The sequence below is a fragment of the Salvelinus alpinus genome, chromosome 16 (assembly GCF_045679555.1).
Source record: "Salvelinus alpinus chromosome 16, SLU_Salpinus.1, whole genome shotgun sequence".
Taxonomy (NCBI): domain Eukaryota; kingdom Metazoa; phylum Chordata; class Actinopteri; order Salmoniformes; family Salmonidae; genus Salvelinus; species Salvelinus alpinus.
This window is the reverse complement of record NC_092101.1, coordinates 19,903,355-19,923,432: the sequence shown is the minus strand read 5'-3', so window position 1 is coordinate 19,923,432 and position 20,078 is coordinate 19,903,355. Positions and strand designations below refer to the sequence as shown.

Below are 20,078 nucleotides of genomic sequence, written 5' to 3'. Positions count from 1 at the left end.
GTGCAGAGAGAGATGGAAGCAGGTTAGATTTACTTGATTATGTTGAAGTTGTACTATAGATACCCTCTCAAGGTCATAGGCTATTATTGTGAGGCCACAACTCTGTAGAAGTGATAGTGTGATAGCATGGGTGAGAAAGACAGGGTGAATGTGACTGGATGAGTCTGTGACCGAGTTGGGTAGGTGTGTGTAAGGACAGGCAAACGGTGTGCAGACAGTGGCAGCAGTGTCAGTAAGGAGGGTTGAGGTGTTCCAGCTGCAGTACTGTACTGTACACTCTGGCCTGTTTGTTTGTTGCTCTTTTTACTCTCTGTGGTTTGTACTTACAGCCTTTCCACCTTATAGCTTTCCAAACTGTCTGCCAGACCTGATTTACACAGGACACTGTGTGTGTGCTTGTGTTCTGATCCTACACACAGTATATCAGCTATGTTGCTGTATCATGTCGACACATTACTTTGATGTGTTATGTAGACACTCTCATCATGTTTTTTTTAATACTGCAGTGGGCTAAATCAGGGTCAAAGTGTTTCTTGGTAGTCTTAAACAAATCTACTTTCAAACAAACGTATACACCTCACACACATGGTTATGAGCTTAAAAAAAAGAAGACACCTGTATCATGTCAGATATGGAGTTTAAATGTATTCAATTTCAAGTTTGCATCACAATATTACACTTTATATTACACAAGCCTGAAATGTAACAAAACTGTTTGACATAGAAACACCACATTTTCTGCATTTTTTTTTTAAATAATGAAAAATATGAATAACGCTCCACCTACGAGAGGGTGATCTGGTCATTTGACTGCAGGAAAGGGCTACAGTGAGTTGGTACTTCATTACCTTGTTTGTGCATTACGTTGTGTTAATATAGTGTCCCATAATATGTTGTGTCTCAGGGCAGCGACAGACCACAGTGTGGACAACAGCACAGCCATGCTGAGGGAGTGGCTGAAGCAGGCTCAGGACCAGTACCACTATGTGGAGTGGAGACCCATGGAGGAGCCCAGGTAAGTCTACTTTACCCCCTCCCAGCCAACCTCCCCTCCCCAGACTCAGGGCATCTCACCACCATCTAGTCTGGTTCACATTCTTTCATTTTATACATCTTTGGAGTTCACTGCTCATCGGTGCATGGTGAATATGAGAGACTGAAAGTAAAGCTCTTTGTCCTGTCCTCAGGTCCTATACTGATGAGTGGGGGCCCAAGCACTGGCCTCCGTCCCGCTTCAACCATGTGATGAAACTGAGGCAGGCTGCTCTTAAGGCAGCACGGGAACGCTGGGCAGATTACATACTGGTGAGACTGAGTTCATAATATACCTATGAGATTGCATGTGTTACATTTCAGTGTAACATTAGTTAGCTGCATTATTGTATGTGAATGATGATTCCTGCTTTCTGTCTCTGGTTTCATGAGACTGCATACCTGCAATACTAGATGTTTGTTAGATTACATTCTGTGTATTTATGCGGTATCCTGCTCTGTCTCTCTCCGTATCTAGTTTGCAGACGGTGATAACCTGCTGACCAACCCAAAGATTCTCAACCTGCTCATGGCTGAGAACCTGACTCTGGTAGCTCCCATGCTAGAGTCACGCTCTCTCTACTCTAACTTCTGGTGTGGCATCACCCCACAGGTAAACAGCCTAATAGAGACCACATCATGTGTCTCTTTGTCACCTCGTCACCTTGGCAATTAAAGTAATTCTAATTACCATTTGGGACCTCATAGCCCTTCACATTTTAAATTCTCTCTCTGTCTCCTTCTATCTTCATCTTTCTCCCTCTCCATTTCTCTCCATCTCTCCCCCAGGGTTACTACAAACGTACCCCTGACTACCAGCCAATCAGGGAGTGGAAGCGTCTGGGTTGCTTCGCTGTACCCATGGTGCACTCTACCTTCCTGCTGGACCTGAGGCGTGGCGCGAGCAGGGAGCTGGCCTTCTACCCCCCTCACCCTGACTACAGCTGGGCCTTCGATGACATCATGGTGTTCTCCTTCTCTGCCCGGCAGGCAGGTCAGAGTTCAACACACACCCCCAACCCCAATCGCCCCCCATCCCTTCAACCCCGCCATGTGTGGTCACCATGAGCCTGTTCAGAAACAAAATCCTAGTCCATGTTATTGGATGTGTTGTAAAACATAGCCCTCACACTATAGCTACCCCACCAACGCACCAACTGTGTAAGCTTAGAGTCATATAGCCTGGTTCAGAATCAACCTCTAGTACTATGTCTTGTGCTGAAGGCATGTTTTACAAAATAACCGATCAGGTGTTTAAATGAGGGAAACAAGGCAGGCTGGGTAATTGACACCAGATGTGTGACTTAATTACTTGACTGAATGTGTGTAATTATACAATAATTTCGCTACACCCACAAACACGTGTATGTGACCAATAACATTTGATTTGATTTAATTGTTCTGGCTAATGATTGGTAGAGTACAAGCAGAACTATTACACACATAACAGGAATGCACAAACACGTACTAAAAACACAGTAATGTCACACACTCACATCTCACTGTCTCTCTCTCCCATACGCACGCACACAACTCTCACACACACACTCACATCTCACTGTCTCTCTCTCTCATACGCACGCACACAACTCTCACACACACACTCACATCTCACTGTCTCTCTCTCCCATACGCACGCACACATTGACACACACACGGCCATGTTCTTTAAGTGTTTCTTCCATTGGTTAGGGCATTAAACAATTCAATACAACCATTGACGTACTCTAAGCATAGATAATAACCGAGACAATACTAACTGTATCCATCTGAAATGCTACAGGAATATGATGATGACTAGTGACCACAGAATAATACTGATCATGAGTGATTGAACCTGTCAGACATCGAGTTCTTAGGCCCTAATACCCACAAATGGTACATGTTATAGAATGAATATGTAGACACGGTATGTATAGACATGGTATGTATGTACACTAAAGTGGCTAAGTTACTTATACACAAAACCATAGGTGTCCAATAGGCCTGCGGAAGCCTAAGTAAACCGAATTGAACTCGCCAAAACCATACAACTACTCCTGTCTACACAAAAACAAATACAATCCTTCAAAACACTACAACAGAGAGCGTGATTCGGCCACAGAGGATCACCAGCCTCTCCCAAAAAATTGCTCTGGATTGCTTCAAATCACAAGGCCAGGACATTATTGTATATATTCCGTCAGTTGTATATCCTTGTGCTTACTGTATCTTCCTTTAAATACTGTGGTTATATGAGACATTGTGTATGCTTAGCTGTGCGAGTCTGTGGGCTGTTTCCCAGCATGCACTTTGCCGATACAATCATGGTAGTGTTTCTGTATAGCAGTGTCTGTTTCCAGATGTCCAGGTGTTTGTGTGTATCAGTGTGTTGTTGATGAACTCTGTGTGACTGTGTTTGTTTCCAGATGTGCAGATGTACGTGTGTAACAGAGAGCACTATGGCTTCCTGCCGGTTCCTCTGAAGGCCTCGCAGAATGTTGACGACGAGAAGGAGAGCTTCACACACACCATCGCTGAGGCCATGAGTAAGCACACACACCTATGACAAACACACACACACACCTCTCTAAATAACACAGTCCCCTACAGATGGTTCACTAACACTGACCCAAGCCTTAACCCTGAACTTAACCCTAACCCTTAAGCCAAAACCTATCCTTAACCCTGACGCTTATCACCGGAATTGCAGTTAATAGTTTAAGTATCTATAGCCCATCACTACTTCTTTCTCTCTCAGGCCTGCTGCAGTGCTTTACTAACTCCAAAGATTATCTATTATATTGACAAGATAGTCGAGTGACCACTCTAACAATGGAAATACATGTCCTCAAAGATGGCGGGAAGAGGCGAGACCATTCTAGTCTATTAGAGAGCAGATACACTTGTAAACAGCCACAACTCCAATATGAAGTTGTTTTATCAAGTTGACGAAATGCCACCATTTATATCAGTGCATTCGTTATAACGACACAGGGCGAGACCCAGATACAGACACAGGATGCAGATGGTTTGAGTCTCTGATATTTATTGAGCAACAAGGGGCAGGCAGGAGGCAGGTCGAGGACAGACAAGAGTTCATAACCAGGTCAGAGTGCAAACGGTAAAGGGTGGCAGGCAGGCTTGAGGTCAGAGGCAGACAGAATGGTCAGGCAGGCAAGCTCAGTGTCAGGGCAGGCAAGAGGTCAAAACCGGGAGGACTAGAAAAAACAGACTAGGAAAAACAGGAACTCAGAAAACACGCTGGTTGACTTGACAAGACAAGACAAGACGAACTGGCGTCCTACCTGGTTGACCAGGGTGCTGGCGATGAGAGCCGGGTCCAGGATGTCCTTAGCGGGGACCCAGCACCTCTCCTCCGGGCCATAACCCTCCCAGTGAACCAGGCACTGGAAACCCCTGCCCCGTGGTCGAACACTCAGGAGGCTTCTCACCGTGTACGCCAGATGGCCATCGAAGACACGGGGAGGGGGGGTGGGCATGGAAACAGAAGATAAAGGGCTGTGAGACAAGGGCTTAATCCTGAACATATGAAAAGTAGGGTGTATACGGAGGGTACAGGGTAACAGAAGACAAACAGCAGTGGGACTAAGGACTCTAAAGATGGGGAAGGGACCAATGAAACGGGGGGACAGTTTGTGGGACTCCACCCGGAGGGGCAAGACCCATGTTGATAGCCATACCCTTTGCCCAAGACGATAACGGGGAGCCGGCGTCCAGCAGTGGTCCGCTTGTCGACGATACCTGGAGTTGGCCTTGAGAAGAGCCGCCCAGGCTCTTTTCCAGCGGACAAACACCTGGGCCAAGGGTATGTTGACTTCCTGTTCTTGCTCCGGGAAGAGCGGGGGCTGATTCCCCTTTCGAGTGCTCCATGGGGTGAGTCCACTGGCCAAGCAGGGAAGAGTGTTCCCGGGCATACTCCACCCAGATCAGTTGTTGGCTCCAGGTAGTGGGGTTGGTTGAGACGAGGCACCGTAGGGTCGTTTCCAGGTCATGGTTCGCTCGCTCCGACTGGCCGTTGGACTGGGGATGAAATCTGGAGGACAGGCTGGCCGACAAACCAATAAGGGTGCAGAACCCCTTCCAGAACCGGGAAGAGAACTGAGGATCCCGGTCGGAGACCATATCCACTGGGAGTCCATGGACTGAGGGTAGTTTGGGGAGAGGAATGAAATGGGTGGCTTTGGAAAACCGATCCACTACTGTCAGGATGACGGTGTTGCCATCAGACGGAGGAAGCCCAGTGACAAAATCCAGAGAAATATGGAACGAGGGGCGATGAGGAACGGGCAGTGGTTGAAGGAGGACCAGCGGAGCTTTCTGCGGAGTCTTATTCTGGGCACATACTGTGCATGCAGTGACAAAGGCAGAGGCATCAGGAACCATAGTGGACCACCAGAAGCGTTGTCAGAGGAAGGCCAGTGTTTGACAGGAGCCATGAGGACAGGTAAGCCTGGAGGAATGAGCCCATTCCAGGACCTGGTACCGGGCCGAATCAGTGACAAACATCCGGTTAGCCAGGCCCCCTCCAGGGTCCGATGGTGTGGCAGCGGAACTGTACAGGCGAGAGAGAGCATCTGGCTTCACATTCTTAGACCCTGGGCGGTATGAGATGGTGAAGTTGAACCTGGTGAATAACAGAGCCCAACGGGCCTGCCTAGAGTTAAGGCGCTTGGCTGTGCGGAGATATTCCAAATTCTTATGATCGGTCCAAACCAAAATGGATGTTCCGCACCTTCCAGCCAGTGCCTCCACTCCTCCAGCGCCATCTTGACCGCCAGAAGTTCGTAGTTACCTACGTCGTAGTTTCTCTCAGCGGAGTTGAGACGATGGGACAGGAAAGCACAGGGATGGAGCTTTTGGTCCTGGGCAGATTGCTGGGACAGGATGGCCCCCACTCCAACATCAGAAGCATCGACCTCAACCACAAACTGACGGGACAGGTCCGGATGGACGAGGATGGGGCAGTAGTGAACCAATGCTTAAGATCCACAAAAGCCCTGTCAACCGCTGGGGACCATGTGAACGGTACCTTGGGAGAAGTGAGTGTAGAGAGGGGAGCCGCCAGTGTGCTGTAGCCCCGGATGAAGCGGCGGTAGAAATTAGCAAACCCCAGGAAACGTTGCAGTTGCACTCTGGACGTGGGTTGGGGCCAATGCACCACCACTCTCACTTTTTCAGGATCCATCTGGACATTTCCTTTAGCGATGACGTATCCCAGAAAGGAGATAGTAGAGCGGTGAAACTCGCACTTCTCAGCTTTCACAAACAACTGGTTCTCCAGGAGGTGCTGGAGGACTTGTCGGACGTGTTCTTGGGCAGACCGGGAGAAAACAAGGATGTCGACGAGGTAGACAAACACAAAACGATTCAGCATGTCACGGATCCCATTGTTGACCAGGGCCTGGAAAACAGCGGGAGCGTTGGTGAGCCCAAATGGCATGACCAGATACTCATAGTGTCCACTGGCCGTGTTGAAAAGCATCTTTAACTCGTCCCCCTCACGTATCCGAACGAGATGGTAGATATTCCGAAGGTCCAACTTGGAAATATGGTAGCCCCCTGGAGAGGTTCGAAAGCAGAGGAGAGGAGTGGCAGGGGGTAACGATTCTTAATTGTGATGTCATTGAGGCCCCGGTAGTCGTTGCATGGACGCAGGGTCTTGTCCTTTTCCACAAAGAAAAATCCTGCGCTGGCAGGTGATACAGAAGGACGAATGCTCCCAGCAGCCAGAGAGTCCTCAATGTACTCTTCCATGGCCTTGGTCTCAGGGCCGGATAGGGAATATAGCCGACCTCGAGGCGGTGTGGTGTCCGGGAGGAGGTCAATGGCACAATCATAGGGACGATGTGGAGAGGTAGCACGAAACTTGTTGAATACCTCCAGGAGATCATGGTACTCTGTGGGAACAGTAGAGAAATCCGAGGCTTTACTTAAACCCCGAGGTGGACGTCTCGGGGGCGGTTGCTCCGCTTTAAGACAGTGGGAGTGACAGAATGGGCTCCAACCCAGGATTGAACCCGTGGTTCAGTGAATAACGGGATTGTGCTTTTGGAGCCAAGAAAGTCCCAACACAACAGGGACGTGAGGGGATTCAATGAGGAGAAGCTCCTCATGTTTTTTGATGGTAGCTCCCTGCAGGGAGACAACGTGATGGAGCTGGTCTGCATCTGCTGGGTCAGTCAGGGCCAGTTTGTACTGTAACAACGCAAGGCGAGACCCAGATGCAGACACAGGAGGCAGGTGGTTCGAGTCTCTGATATTTATTGAGCAACAAGGGGCAGGTCGAGCACATGCAAAAGGTCATAACCAGGTCCGAGTCCAAACGGTACAGGGCGGCAGGCAGGCTTGTGGTCAGGGGCAGGCAGAATGGTTAAGCAGGCGGGCTCAGTGTCAGGACAGGCAAGAGGTCAAAACCGGGTGGACTAGGAAAAACAGGAACTCGGAAAACACGCTGGTAAGCTTGACAAGACAAACTGGCAACAGACAAACAGAACATTCATAACCTAACCATCACAAAACATCTATTCTATCAAATAAGCCTCAAGTAGGAAATTAGCAATTGCATTTTTTGTTGACCAAATTTGACACTGACCACAATTCCTCACTTCGTGGTCTTATTGTCATGGGCAGACTAAACCCTCTCGCTTCGCCTCTTCCTCTCTGCTAACTCTAGTTCTCTTTCCTTCCTCCCTCAGCATTTCTCTCTGCTCATGAGAATGGTAAATAAACCAGTTTGACCCTAGAGGAAATACTCTCTCTGATCCCACTCTGCTGTATTAACTCTAACTTCTCTGTTTCTACAGTTGATCACAACATAGCACCCTCAGAGTACCTGTACAATCCCGAGATGCCGCAGGACAAGATGGGCTTTGATGAGGTACAGTAAGACACTGGCCCTGACTGTTTAGAGCAGGGGTGGGCAATATACAGACCCGGCCCGCGAGACCATTCAATCTGGCCCGGGGAGGTTTAAGTATATATAGACACACATTTGTGGGGGAATTATTTGGGGTTAAAAAAAAACGACCCAAGTGTAACATAGACACTGGGAGTCGGGAAGCAAGTGCAGGTGGTGTGTTTAATAATAAACAGAACAATACAAGAAACAAGAGTAGCATATGGACATGAAACACAGTGAATACTGCCTGGGGAATGAACCTAAGGGAGTGCCAGATAAAGGGGAGGTAATGAGTGAGGTAATGCAGTCCAGGTATGGCTCATGATGAAGCGCAGGTGTGTGCAATGATGGTTGCCAGAACCGGTGGTTAGTAAACCGGCAATACCGAAGGGGGAGGGGAGGAGCGGGACTAGACGTGACAGTAACCCTCCCAGAGGGACAGCCCTGAGGACGAGGAGCGGGCTGGTCCAGGCTGTGAAGATGGAAATCACGGCTAATGTTGGGATCAAGAATGTCCTCCAGCGGAACCCAACACCGCTCCTCTGTGCCGTACCCCTCCCAGCCCACCAGGTACTGGAGTCGACCCCCACAACGTCGGGAGTCTAGTAGGGATCTGACAGCATAGGCGGGACCTCTTTACGTCCAAGGGGGGCGGAGGGGTGTCGTGGGGGACAGCATCAGCCAGGGGACCAGGATCCACCGGCCTGAGAAGGGAGGCATGAAAAGAAGTTGAGATACGGTAGTCACTGGGAAGCTGTAACCTATACGTTACCTCGTTGACCCTCCGGAGAACTTTTAACGGCCCTACAAACCTGGGGCTCAGCTTCTTGCAGGGCCGGCTGATAACCCAGGACACACTGGAAGGGAGTAAGCCCGGTGGAGGAGTGACGTAATGAATTCCGGGCGTATTCCGGCCGGGGAAGGAGTCGGGCCCACTCACCCGGCCAGTCCTGGCAGAGACTCCTCAGGAACCTCCCCAGCTCCTGGTTCATCCTCTCCACCTGCCCGTTGGACTGAGGTTGGTACCCAGAAGTGAGGCTGACTGAACCCCAGTTACTCCATAAAAACCCTCCATAACATTGACGGGAATTGTGGTCCACGGTCAGAGACGATGTCCTCTGGAAGGCCATAATGCCGGAAGACCTGCTGGAACAGTGCTTCAGCGACCTGGAGAGCTGTAGGGAGACCAGAGCGTGGAATAAACTGGCATGATTTTGAAAATCTATCTACAACCACCAGAATGGTGGTGAAACCGTCAGAGGGGAGATCGGTAACAAAGTCAATGGACAGATGAGACTAGGGAAGGAGTTCCCCTGCTGGAGCATGCCGGGGACTTAGTTTGGGCACACACAGAACATGAGTTGACGTAACGAACAACATCCTGCGCCAAGGTATCCCACCAATACTTCTCGGAGAGAGATTGAATAGTACGGGTGATCCCAGGATGTCCAGCGACGACAGCTGTGTGTGCCCAGGTCAACAGCTGCTCCCTTATCCCCTGTGGGAATGTAGATGCGCTCAGGAGGATAGGTAGTGGCTGTGGGTTCCCTCTCCAGAGCCTGGCAAATGTCCAGATCTACGTCCCAGACCACAGGGGATACGACGAGAGAGAGATGGCAGGTCCTCCGCATTCGGGTGCCCAGTCCGTGATTTTCATTCTCGACCATGAGATGGTGGGGTTATGGCATTGGAGCCATGGGAGGCCGAGGATGATCTTGTGAACTGGAGCACTAATTGTTAGAAAGGAATGTTTTCCTGATGAGTGGACTCCCCAGTGAGGGTGAGTAGTGTGGTGATGTGTGTAATGGTTCCGGATCATACTGATCAATCATCCAGGGCTTGAACAGGAAACGGATAGGAGAGTGGGTATGAGGTGATGTTGAGAGAGGAGGCAAGGGTCTGGTCAATAAAGTTCCCCACAGCACTGGAATCCACTAGCACTGTAGATTGACACAAGGGTCTGGCAGAAAATGATGCAGATGGGAATACACACAGCTGCCCCAGGGGGTAGAAGATCACATGACCATCTCTCTACTCTCGTGGATCCCGAGTTAGGACATATCGGACACTGCTGAAGCTGGTGCCCTCCTTGACCACAATAGGGATAGAGCCCCAGCTGTTTCCGTCTACGTCGTTCAGCCACAGGGAGGAGTGTGACCCCTACCTCCATGGGTTCAGAATCTGATACAGAGTGGTCACTGAGGGAGGGAAAGAACTGACGAGGGTACCGATGCTCCCAATGTAGGTTGTCCAGACAGATGGCCATCCCAATGAGTACGTCCAAGGAGAGGTTGTCTTCTTGACATGCCAGTTCCGTCTGGACCTCCTCGCGCAGTCCTCCTCTGAATAGCGTACAGAGCACTGGCTCATTCCATTCGCTGGCTGCTGCTACAGTCCGGAAGGTGAGCGCGTACTCTGCAGCGGTCTGGTCATCCTGACATAGTTGGAATAGGCGCTCACCCCTCTCTCTGCCCTCTGGTGGATGATCGAAGATACCTCTGAACAGAGCCATGAACCCTTTATACGAATCCAGCTCCTCCTCTCCTCGACAGCCGTAGCCCACTCCAACGCCTGCCCAGTCAGCAGAGAAATAACCGTGGCATCCTTGGACCTTTCAGTGGTTGGGGTTCCCATCTGTGGCGCAAAATAGAGGGAGAACTGGAATAGGGAGCCACGGCATTTAGATGGGGTTCCGTTATATCTATCTGGGAAGGACAGAAGGGCATCGCTGACCTGGGCGGACTGTTACATGGACTGGTGTGCTGGGTCGACTGGTGGCAGAGTATCCTCCACTAATTGAAGGCAACGCCTCTCTGGTATGTTTGAGACATTGAAGACTGAAGCACATCTTCCATAGCCTTCCCCAGTTGCACCAGCTGGTCGTGGTGTTGACGAAGTAGGTTTCCCTGTTCATCAACCATCTGGGAGATGTCCTGATTTCCTGCTGCTTCCATTTGTTGAGGCAGTATTCTGTATCGTAGACGCTGGGAGTCGGAAAGCAAGTGCAGGTGGTGAGTTTAATAATAAACAGAACATGGCACAATACAAGAAACAAGAGTAGCTTACAGACATGAAACACATAGTCAATACTGCCTGGGGAATGAACCTAAGGGAGTGCCAGATAAAGGGGAGGTAATGAGTGAGGTAATGGAATCCAGGTGTTCCTCATGATGAAGCGCAGGTATGCGTAATGATTGATGCCAGGTGTGCGTAATGATGGTTGCCAGGACCGGTGGTTAGTAAACCAGTGATGTTGAGCGCCGGAGGGGAGGAGTGGGTGTAGACGTGACACCAGGCCACTCTTGAACGTCTGAAACCAGATAGAAAGTATGTAGAAATGATAATGGAACTACAAGTTTTCAAATAACTGCCCTTTTTTCTGGGCCACAAATTGCTTTTGCAAAACAAATCGGTCCGAAAAAATTCTCTGCATCCCTTCACTCAATTCTGAGATCCCAATGTGGCCCTCGAGCCTAATTTATTGCCCACCCCTGGTTTAGAGGAACTATTTATATTGATGTGACATTTATTTCTCACCCTCCCTTTCCTGCTCTTACTTCCTGTTCCTTCATCCATTACCCCCCTGTCTCTCCCCTTTTTCCCAACTCTACTTTCCTACTCTGATTACTCCCCCTCTTCCTCCTGATTGCTCACTCCCTCTCTCCCCCTTCCTTCCCTCCATTCGTTTCAGATATTCCTGATCAATCTGAAACGTCGTCTGGACAGGAGACAGCGGATGTTGAGCACAATGGCCTCTCTGGGTCTGCAGGCCACCATCACTGACGCAGTGGACGGCAAGTAGGTCTCTCTCACACACACACGCACACACACACACACACACACACACACACACACACACACACACACACACACACACACACACACACACACACACACACACACACACACACACACACACACACACACGCACACGCACGCACACGCACGCACACACACAAGATTGCATAGCTGCATGGGACACTATGGTTTAAATTAGTTCTCTGTTCATCGATCACAATCCCTCTCTTTCTCTCTCACTCTCCTTCTCTCTCTCTCAGGGCTCTGAACTCTTCTCAGCTGCAGGCGTTGGGTATAGAGATGATTCCAGGTTATAAGGACCCGTACTCTGGCCGTGTTTTAACCAGAGGAGAGATAGGCTGCTTCCTCAGCCACCACTCCACCTGGGTACAGGTACGCTGAACTAACCATGCTATCCTTACGATAGATGGATGGATGCAGATCCCCTATCCTCTCAGTGGTTGTGTCCTCTTGCGGATTTGTGACCTCAGACCTATTCTCTGTGCTGTTGTCAGATGGCGGAGCGTGGTCTTTCCAAGGTGCTGGTGCTGGAGGATGACGTGCGCTTTGAGCCCAGGTTTAAGAGGCGAATGATGACCATCATAGAGGAAGTAGAGAAGGCCCAGCTGGACTGGGATCTCATGTAAGAAATAAGTCTACAAGTAGCATTGTTATGATGTGTAATTCTTAATGTTGGGCTTATGTATAATTCATTCCATCTATCGTTCTCTCGCTCTCTCTCCTGCAGCTATGTTGGGCGCAAGCGTATGCAGGTGCGCCAGCCGGAGCGTTCGGTGGAAGGGGTTAATAACCTGGTGGAGGCTGACTACTCTTATTGGACGCTGGGCTATGCCCTGTCAGCGCAGGGTGCCAGGAAGCTGCTGGCTGCTCAGGCCTTCAGCAAGATGCTACCTGTCGATGAGTTCTTCCCTGTCATGTTCAACAAACACCCCAAGTAAGTGACTGGCTGACTGCACTGACACAGATGGGGACAGATAGGGGGTCAGACAGGGGGACGGACAGACAGGGAACGGACAGGAGAACCGACGGGGACAGACAGAGGGACAGGGAAGTGCATAGAAAGACTGCTAGAGACAGAAAGACAAACAGACTCGTATTGAGATACTATCTGCATGAAGGACAGACTTATTTTAGCATCTACATTTATAACAGCATTTACATTGTATGCAGAGGAGTGCAGAAACAAACACGGAGAGGATGCAGACAGAGTTACAGTCAAAGTCAGACAGACAAACACAGAGACTAGAAACAGACTAGACGACCAATCAGAACAAAAATGAAGTGTGACGCACAGTAATGCATACATAGGCAAAAATACATGTGTCTATATAGCCTCCATATAGACTCTATGGTATGGTGAGTGCTGTTTTAGAGGTACACCAGCATGTCCCCGTCTTCCTCTTCTTTCTCCCTCACTCATTCTCTTCAGCCACCTTTCCCCACGCCATCTCTCTCTTGCCTCCTCATTTTCTCTTCCTCTCTCTTGCTCTCTATTCATCTCTGTCTCCCCCTCTCTCTCTTGTATGGAGTGGGTCCCTTTCCCACAGGCCATGGAAAGTTCCCAGGGATCAATGGGTAAGGTGTCCCTCGTAGGACACACAATGGTTCCCTATCTGTCTGCTTCCTCCTGGGGAAATCCTGCTCTACCCCTCTCTCCCCCTCTTAGCCCCATCTCTGTCTCTGACACCCTGCCCTCTGCCTCTCCTTGCTCCCCTGACCCTTTTTTCCCTCACTCTTCCTACTCCTCTTTGCATTTTCCCCTCTGTCCTCCCCTCTGTCCTCCCCTCTCTTCCCGTCTCTCTTCCTCTCCCTCTCTCTTTCCCTCACTCTGGCTCTCGGAGGAATGTGGGTCCGGAATGGTTATTCCTGCTACTGGTGAGAGGGACAGGATTCCCATTGATCCAGAGCTGAGCATGGGGGTGGGGAGAGATGGACAGGGAGAGACTGTGTGTGTGTGTGTGTGTGTGTGTGTGTGTGTGTGTGTGTGTGTGTGTGTGTGTGTGTGTGTGTGTGTGTGTGTGTGTGTGTGTGTGTGTGTGTGTGTGTGTGTGTGTGTGTGTCTGTGTGTGTGTCTGTGTGTGAAATAAAATTCAATTAATTAAAATCTACTTTTATTTGTCACATGCTTCGTAAACAGGGCCCATCCCAATGATGTAGAGAGAAAAAAATATATAAAAAATAATAACACAACAAATAAATACACAATGAGTAATGAATGATAACTTGGCTATATACACAAGGTACCAGTACCGAGTCGATGTGCAGTGGTATGAGGTAATTGAGGTAGCTATGTACTGTACATATAGGTAGGGGTAAAGTGATTAGGCAACAGGATAGATAATAAACAGTAGCAGCAGCGTATGTGATGAATCAAAAGGGTCATCACATATGTCAATGCAGATAGTCCGGGTAGCAATTTGGTTAACGTATGTCTTGGGGATAGAAGCTGTTCAGGGTCCTGTTGGTTCCAGACTTGGTGCATCGGTACCGCTTGCAGTGAGGTAGCAGAGAGAACAGTCTGTGTCTTGGGTGGCTGGAGTCTTTGACAATTGCTAGGGCCTTCCTCTGACATCGCCTGATATAGAGGTCCTGAATGGCAGGGAGTTAGGCCCCAGTGATGTACTGGACCGTATGCACTACCCTCTGTAGCGCCTTGCGGTCGGATGCCAAGCAGTTGCCATACCAAGTGGTGATGCAGCCAGTCAAGATGCTCTTAATGGTGCAGCTAATTAATCTCTCAGCACTACTGACCTCTCTATAGGGTGTGTGTGTGTGTGTGTATCCGTCTGTGTGTCTGTGTATCCGTGTGCGTGCGTGTCTGAGTGTGAGTATGAATTACTATGTAAATACAGACCACAGCGTGTGTTTGTGTGTGTGTGAGAGAGAGCACAGGAGAGGGAAAGAGAAGGAGTGCTATGTAAACACACAGTCAGCAATGTGTGTAGTTGGTAAACGTAGGTTGTGTAATATGTGTGGGAAATTTCAATATGTGAGTATCTGAGAGCGAGAAAGAGAGAGCTAAGTCTGGAGAGAGTGAATGAGCGTGAAAGAGAGAGCTAAGTCTGGAGAGAGTGAATGAGCGTGAAAGTGGGTTAGGGATGCCCTGCAGTTTCTCCTCTCCTCTGCCTGCTCTGTGCTGACGCTGGGAGAATTAAACACTCAGACTAAGTCTCTCTCAGGGTTCACCTCCCTGGGCAGAAATTCAGGCATTAGGTTACACTCTCCTTGAGTGCTGACACTCAAATGGCCACAGGGGGGGGCTGACCTCCACCAGCTGACCTCTGGCTGACAGGGGGGGCTGATCTCCACTAGCTGACCTCTGGCTGACAGGGGGGGCTGACCTCCACCAGCTGACCTCTGGCTGACAGGGGGGGCTGACCTCCACTAGCTGACCTCTGGCTGACAGGGGGGGCTGACCTCCACCAGCTGACCTCTGGCTGACAGGGGGGGCTGACCTCCACCAGCTGACCTCTGGCTGACAGGGGGGGCTGACCTCCACCAGCTGACCTCTGGCTGACAGGGGGGGCTGACCTCCACCAGCTGACCTCTGGCTGACAGGGGGGGCTGACCTCCACCAGCTGACCTCTGGCTGACAGGGGGGGCTGACCTCCACCAGCTGACCTCTGGCTGACAGGGGGGGCTGACCTCCACCAGCTGACCTCTGGCTGACAGGGCCTGACTGATTGAAGTGGACGTGTCACTTCTCTCCCCTCTCTGCACCCCTGCCACTCTCTGACTCACTTAGATTTATTATTTTATTTATTTTATTTTTTACCTTTATTTAATCAGGTAGGCCAGTTGAGAACAAGTTCTAATTTACAACTGCGACCTGGCCAAGATAAAGCAAAGCAGTGCGACACAAACAACAACACAGAGTTACACATGAAATAAACAAACATACAGTCAATAATATAATAGAAAAAAAGTCTATATACAGTGTGTGCAAATGAGGTAGGATAAGGGAGGTGAGGCAATAAATAGGCCATAGTGGCAAAATAATTACAATATAGCAATTAAACACTGGAGTGATAGATGAGCAGAAGATGAGTGTACAAGTAGAGATACTGGGGTGCAAAGGAGCAAAATAAATAACAGTATGGGGATGAGGTAGTTGGATGGGCTATTTACAGATGGGCTGTGTACAGCTGCAGCGATCGGTAAGCTGCTCTGACAGCTGATGCTTAACATTAGTGAGGGAGATATAAGTCTCCAACTTCAGTGATTTTTGCAATTCGTTCCAGTCATTGGCAGCATAGAACTGGAAGGAAAGGCGGCCAAAGAGGTGTTGGCTTTGGGAGTGACCAGTGAAATATACCTGCTGGAGAGTGTGCTGCAGGGGGGCTGGTGTTGCTATGGTGACCAGTGAGCTGAGACAAGGCGGAGCTATACCTAGCAAAGGCTTATAGATGACCTGGAGCCAGTGGGTTTGGCGACGAATATGAAGCGAGGACCAGCCAACAGGAGCATACAGGTTGCAGTGGTGGGTAGTATATGGGGCTTTGGTGACAAAACAGATGGCACTGTGATAGACTGCATCCAAATTTCTGAGTAGAGTGTTGGAGGCTAATTTGTAAATTACATCACCAAAGTCGAGGATCGGTAGGATAGTCAGTTTTACGAGGGTGTGTTTGACAGCAGGAGTGAAGGAGGCTTTGTTGCGAAATAGGAAGTTGATTCTAGATTTAACTTTGGATTGGAGATGCTTAATGTGAGTCTGGAGGAGGAGATTTTACAGTCTAGCCAGACACCTAGGTATTTATAGTTGTCCACATATTCTAAGTCAGAACCGTCCAGAGTAGTGATGCTAGTCGGGCGGGCGGGTGCAGGCAGCGATCGGTTGAAGAGCATGCATTTCGTTTTACTAGCATTTAAGAGCAGTTGGAGGCCACGGAAGGAGTGTTGTATGGTGTTGAAGCTCGTTTGGAGGTTAGTTAACACAGTGTCCAAAGAAGGGCCAGATGTATACAGAATGGTGCCGTCTGTGTAGAGGTGGATCAAATAATGACCCGCAGCATTGATGTATACAGATAAAAGAGTCGGCCCGAGAATTGAACTCTGTGGCCCCCCCATAGAGACTGCCAGAGGTCCGGACAACAGGCCCTCCGATTTGACACACTGAACTCTATCTGAGAAGTAGTTAGTGAACCAGGCGAGGCAGTCATTTGAGAAACCAAGGCTGTTGAGTATGCCGATAAGAATACGGTGATTGACAGAGTCAAAATCCTTGGCCAGGTCGATGAAGATGGCTGCACAGTACTGTCTTTTATCGATGGCGGTTATGATATCGTTTAGGACCTTGAGTGTGGCTGAGGTGCACCCGTGACCAGCTCGGAAACCAGATTGCATAGCGGAGAAGGTACGGTGGGATTTGAAATGGTTGGTGATCTGTTTGTTCACTTGGCTTTTGAAGACTTTAGAAAGGCAGGGCAGGATGGAAATAGGTCTGTAACAGTTTGGGTCGAGAGTTTCTCCCCCTTTGAAGAGGGGGATGACCGCGGCCGCTATCCAATCTTTAGGAATCTCAGATGATAGGAAATAGAGGTTGAACAGACTAGTAATAGGGGTTGCAACAGTGGCGGTGGATAATTTTAGGAAGAGAGGGTCCAGATTGTCTAGCCCAGCTGATTTGTAGGGATCCAGATTTTGCAGCTCTTTCAGACTTCTGGATTTGGGTGAAGGAGAAGCGGGGGGGGGGGGGGGGGCTTGGGCCAGTTGCTGCGGGGGGTGCAGAGCTGTTGGCCAGGTTTGGGGTAGCCAGGTGGAAAGCATGGCCAGCAGTAGAGAAATGATTATTGAAATTCTCGATTATCGTAGATTTATCGGTGGTGACAGTGTTTCCTAGCCTCAGTGCAATGGGCAGCTGGGAGGAGGTGCTCTTATTCTCTATGGACTTTACAGTGTCCCAAAACTTTTTGGAATTAGTGCTGCAGGATGAAAATGTATGTTTGAAAAAGCTAGCCTTTGCTTTCCTGTATGACTGTGTGTATTGGTTACTGACTTCCCTGAAAAGTTGCATATCGCGGGACTATTCGAAGCTAGTGCAGTATGCCGCAGGGTGTTCTTGTGCTGGTCAAGGGCAGTCAGGTATGGAGTGAACCAAGGGCTATGTCTGTTCTTAGTTCTATATTTTAATGATGACATGTTAAAGTGTCTTTTCAAGATACTGGAATACTCCGTCTATTACTCTGTGTCTCTGCCAGCTTCCATGATTAAATTTGACCAGGTGGTGCTGAATTACCATATATGAGCCTCTCCTTTCTGTGCCCCTGTATCATTCTGCATGGTGCACGAAATGCACTTTGATGACAGATGACTATTTCTTCCTCCCTCCTTCTATGTGTGATACTCTCTGATGTGTCAATGAACCCTCCTCTCTTTCCCCTTCTCTCCGTCAGTTCCGACTTCATGTCTCACTTTGAGCCTCGGGACCTGAAGGCCTTCTCTGTGGAGCCCCTCCTCCTGTACCCCACCCACTACACGGGCGAGCCGGGCTACGTGAGTGACACGGAGACCTCCACCATCTGGGACGATGAGGCCACCGCCACCGACTGGGACCGCCTGCACCAGCATGCCAGGAAGACAGAGCAGCAAGGCCGCATCCACACCGTGGCTCAGAACAGTGTGACGGGAGACTCACCTCCGCCTGCCGCCCGCTCCACACGAGATGAACTCTGAGAAGGAAGAGAGAGAGACTTGTAGACGTGCTTTTGCACGGACACACACACACACACACACACACACACACACACACACACACACACACACACACACACACACACACACACACACACACACACACACACACACACACACACACACACACATCCAACTGGATACACAGTCAACTACTCTGCTCAGTGCTTTTTCTCATTGGCTATCTGCTGTCTACTAGCATATTAGCAGGCTGAGATGTGAATCCCATTGGATACCTGGTGAAGGGCGGAGTGGTCTGTGCACTGAGGAAGTGGGCCCAGGACCTCAGATGTATTTATTCCCCATGCGCTCTACAGTCTGACACACACACACACACACACACACACACACACACACACACACACACACACACACACACACACACACACACACACACACACACACACACACACACACACACACACACAGTCAGAGAGAGACCTTGAAGAGACTCAGAGAGAAGGACTGGTGGGACCTGAACACCCACAACATGCAGGGACGATATGAGAGAGAGACAGAGACTGGACGACCTGAGACTGCAACATATGGAAGACAGATATTGCTGTTTGCAGTACAGAGATAAAACTCACAAACCAATGTTTATTGTATTGTTAAAAAAGGATGATTTTTGTAATTTAAAAATAACATGTGGTTTATGGGCAGCCCAGGGAATAAAGGAATCTTACAGCTGTCTGAAATGACGTTGTGTGTGTGTGCGCTTGTGTGCATGCAGGCTGGTGTTTGTGTTTTTCCATGATCGCAAGTATACCCAGGAGGGCTGTCAGTTGCTATGATGTTAGATCACTGTCACTACCAGACACACTCAACACATGTACATACACACTCATACACACATGCAAGAGCGCACACACACACTGTCACAATCATTTGCCATTTGATTCTTTGTAAGAAGCAGGTCAGGACAGAGATGATGGAGGACAGTGTTCCCCTGAGACAGTCAGCCTGTGAACCTGTAGATACTGTTGTAGCAGATAGCAGACTGGCCCTGTTACACACAGATCAGACTACACTCATTTGGCTCTGAGCTGAACCTGGCCTTTCATCTAACTGCAATGGTGGTGCTACAAATCTGTGTTTTCATTCACTCTGCAGTTTGTTTGTTTGATTTGGCCATATCTCCTGCTATCATCTCTGTTATGGTTACAGGGTTTGAAACGACTATGGTGTAAGGTTTTGGCCGTGTATTGCTGTTATTTCAATTGTATCACTAACCTAAACTACTGCACTGTTCCCACGACCTTGTCATGTCAACCTTACTGTCTGTAGCATAGACACAGCTTTGGTCGACGGCAACATTTCACTCAAGAACACGATTCATGTACAGTAAATCCCATTTAGTTGGTGGCCACAGTTTTTCGGGCCCTAGTCATAGTCAAAGCATGTGCACTGTATGCATGTACAGGTAGACACTCAGCTCAGTATTCAGTACACTATGTTCTATCCCACGGTGTGCACCGTGGTCTGGTTATAGGAAATTCCTCTCTGGGTTTTACTGTTCCTGTCCGTAGAATCAGTCATTGAGGCCCAGACCTGCATGGGGAACAGAGGAAGGGAGAGAGAGAGAGAAGAGGAGAAACTGTCCAGAACAGAGGATTTTACGAGACACATGAGT

General features: G+C 49.3%; 1 protein-coding gene across 1 annotated transcript in view; it reads left to right on the top strand.

Moving 5' to 3' along the window:
• colgalt2b (collagen beta(1-O)galactosyltransferase 2b) overlaps positions 1–19,146 on the top strand; it is a 43,831-nt gene extending 24,685 nt beyond the window's left edge. The window contains exons 2-12 of the mRNA XM_071345278.1: positions 905–1,015; positions 1,188–1,305; positions 1,511–1,645; positions 1,822–2,026; positions 3,441–3,560; positions 7,839–7,912; positions 11,625–11,731; positions 11,992–12,124; positions 12,247–12,374; positions 12,480–12,686; positions 18,148–19,146. Of these exons, the coding sequence (XP_071201379.1) occupies positions 905–1,015; positions 1,188–1,305; positions 1,511–1,645; positions 1,822–2,026; positions 3,441–3,560; positions 7,839–7,912; positions 11,625–11,731; positions 11,992–12,124; positions 12,247–12,374; positions 12,480–12,686; positions 18,148–18,427 (1,618 nt within the window). The 3' untranslated portion in view covers positions 18,428–19,146. The remainder of the gene's footprint in view (positions 1–904; positions 1,016–1,187; positions 1,306–1,510; positions 1,646–1,821; positions 2,027–3,440; positions 3,561–7,838; positions 7,913–11,624; positions 11,732–11,991; positions 12,125–12,246; positions 12,375–12,479; positions 12,687–18,147) is intronic.
• Positions 19,147–20,078: the final 932 nt, after the last annotated feature.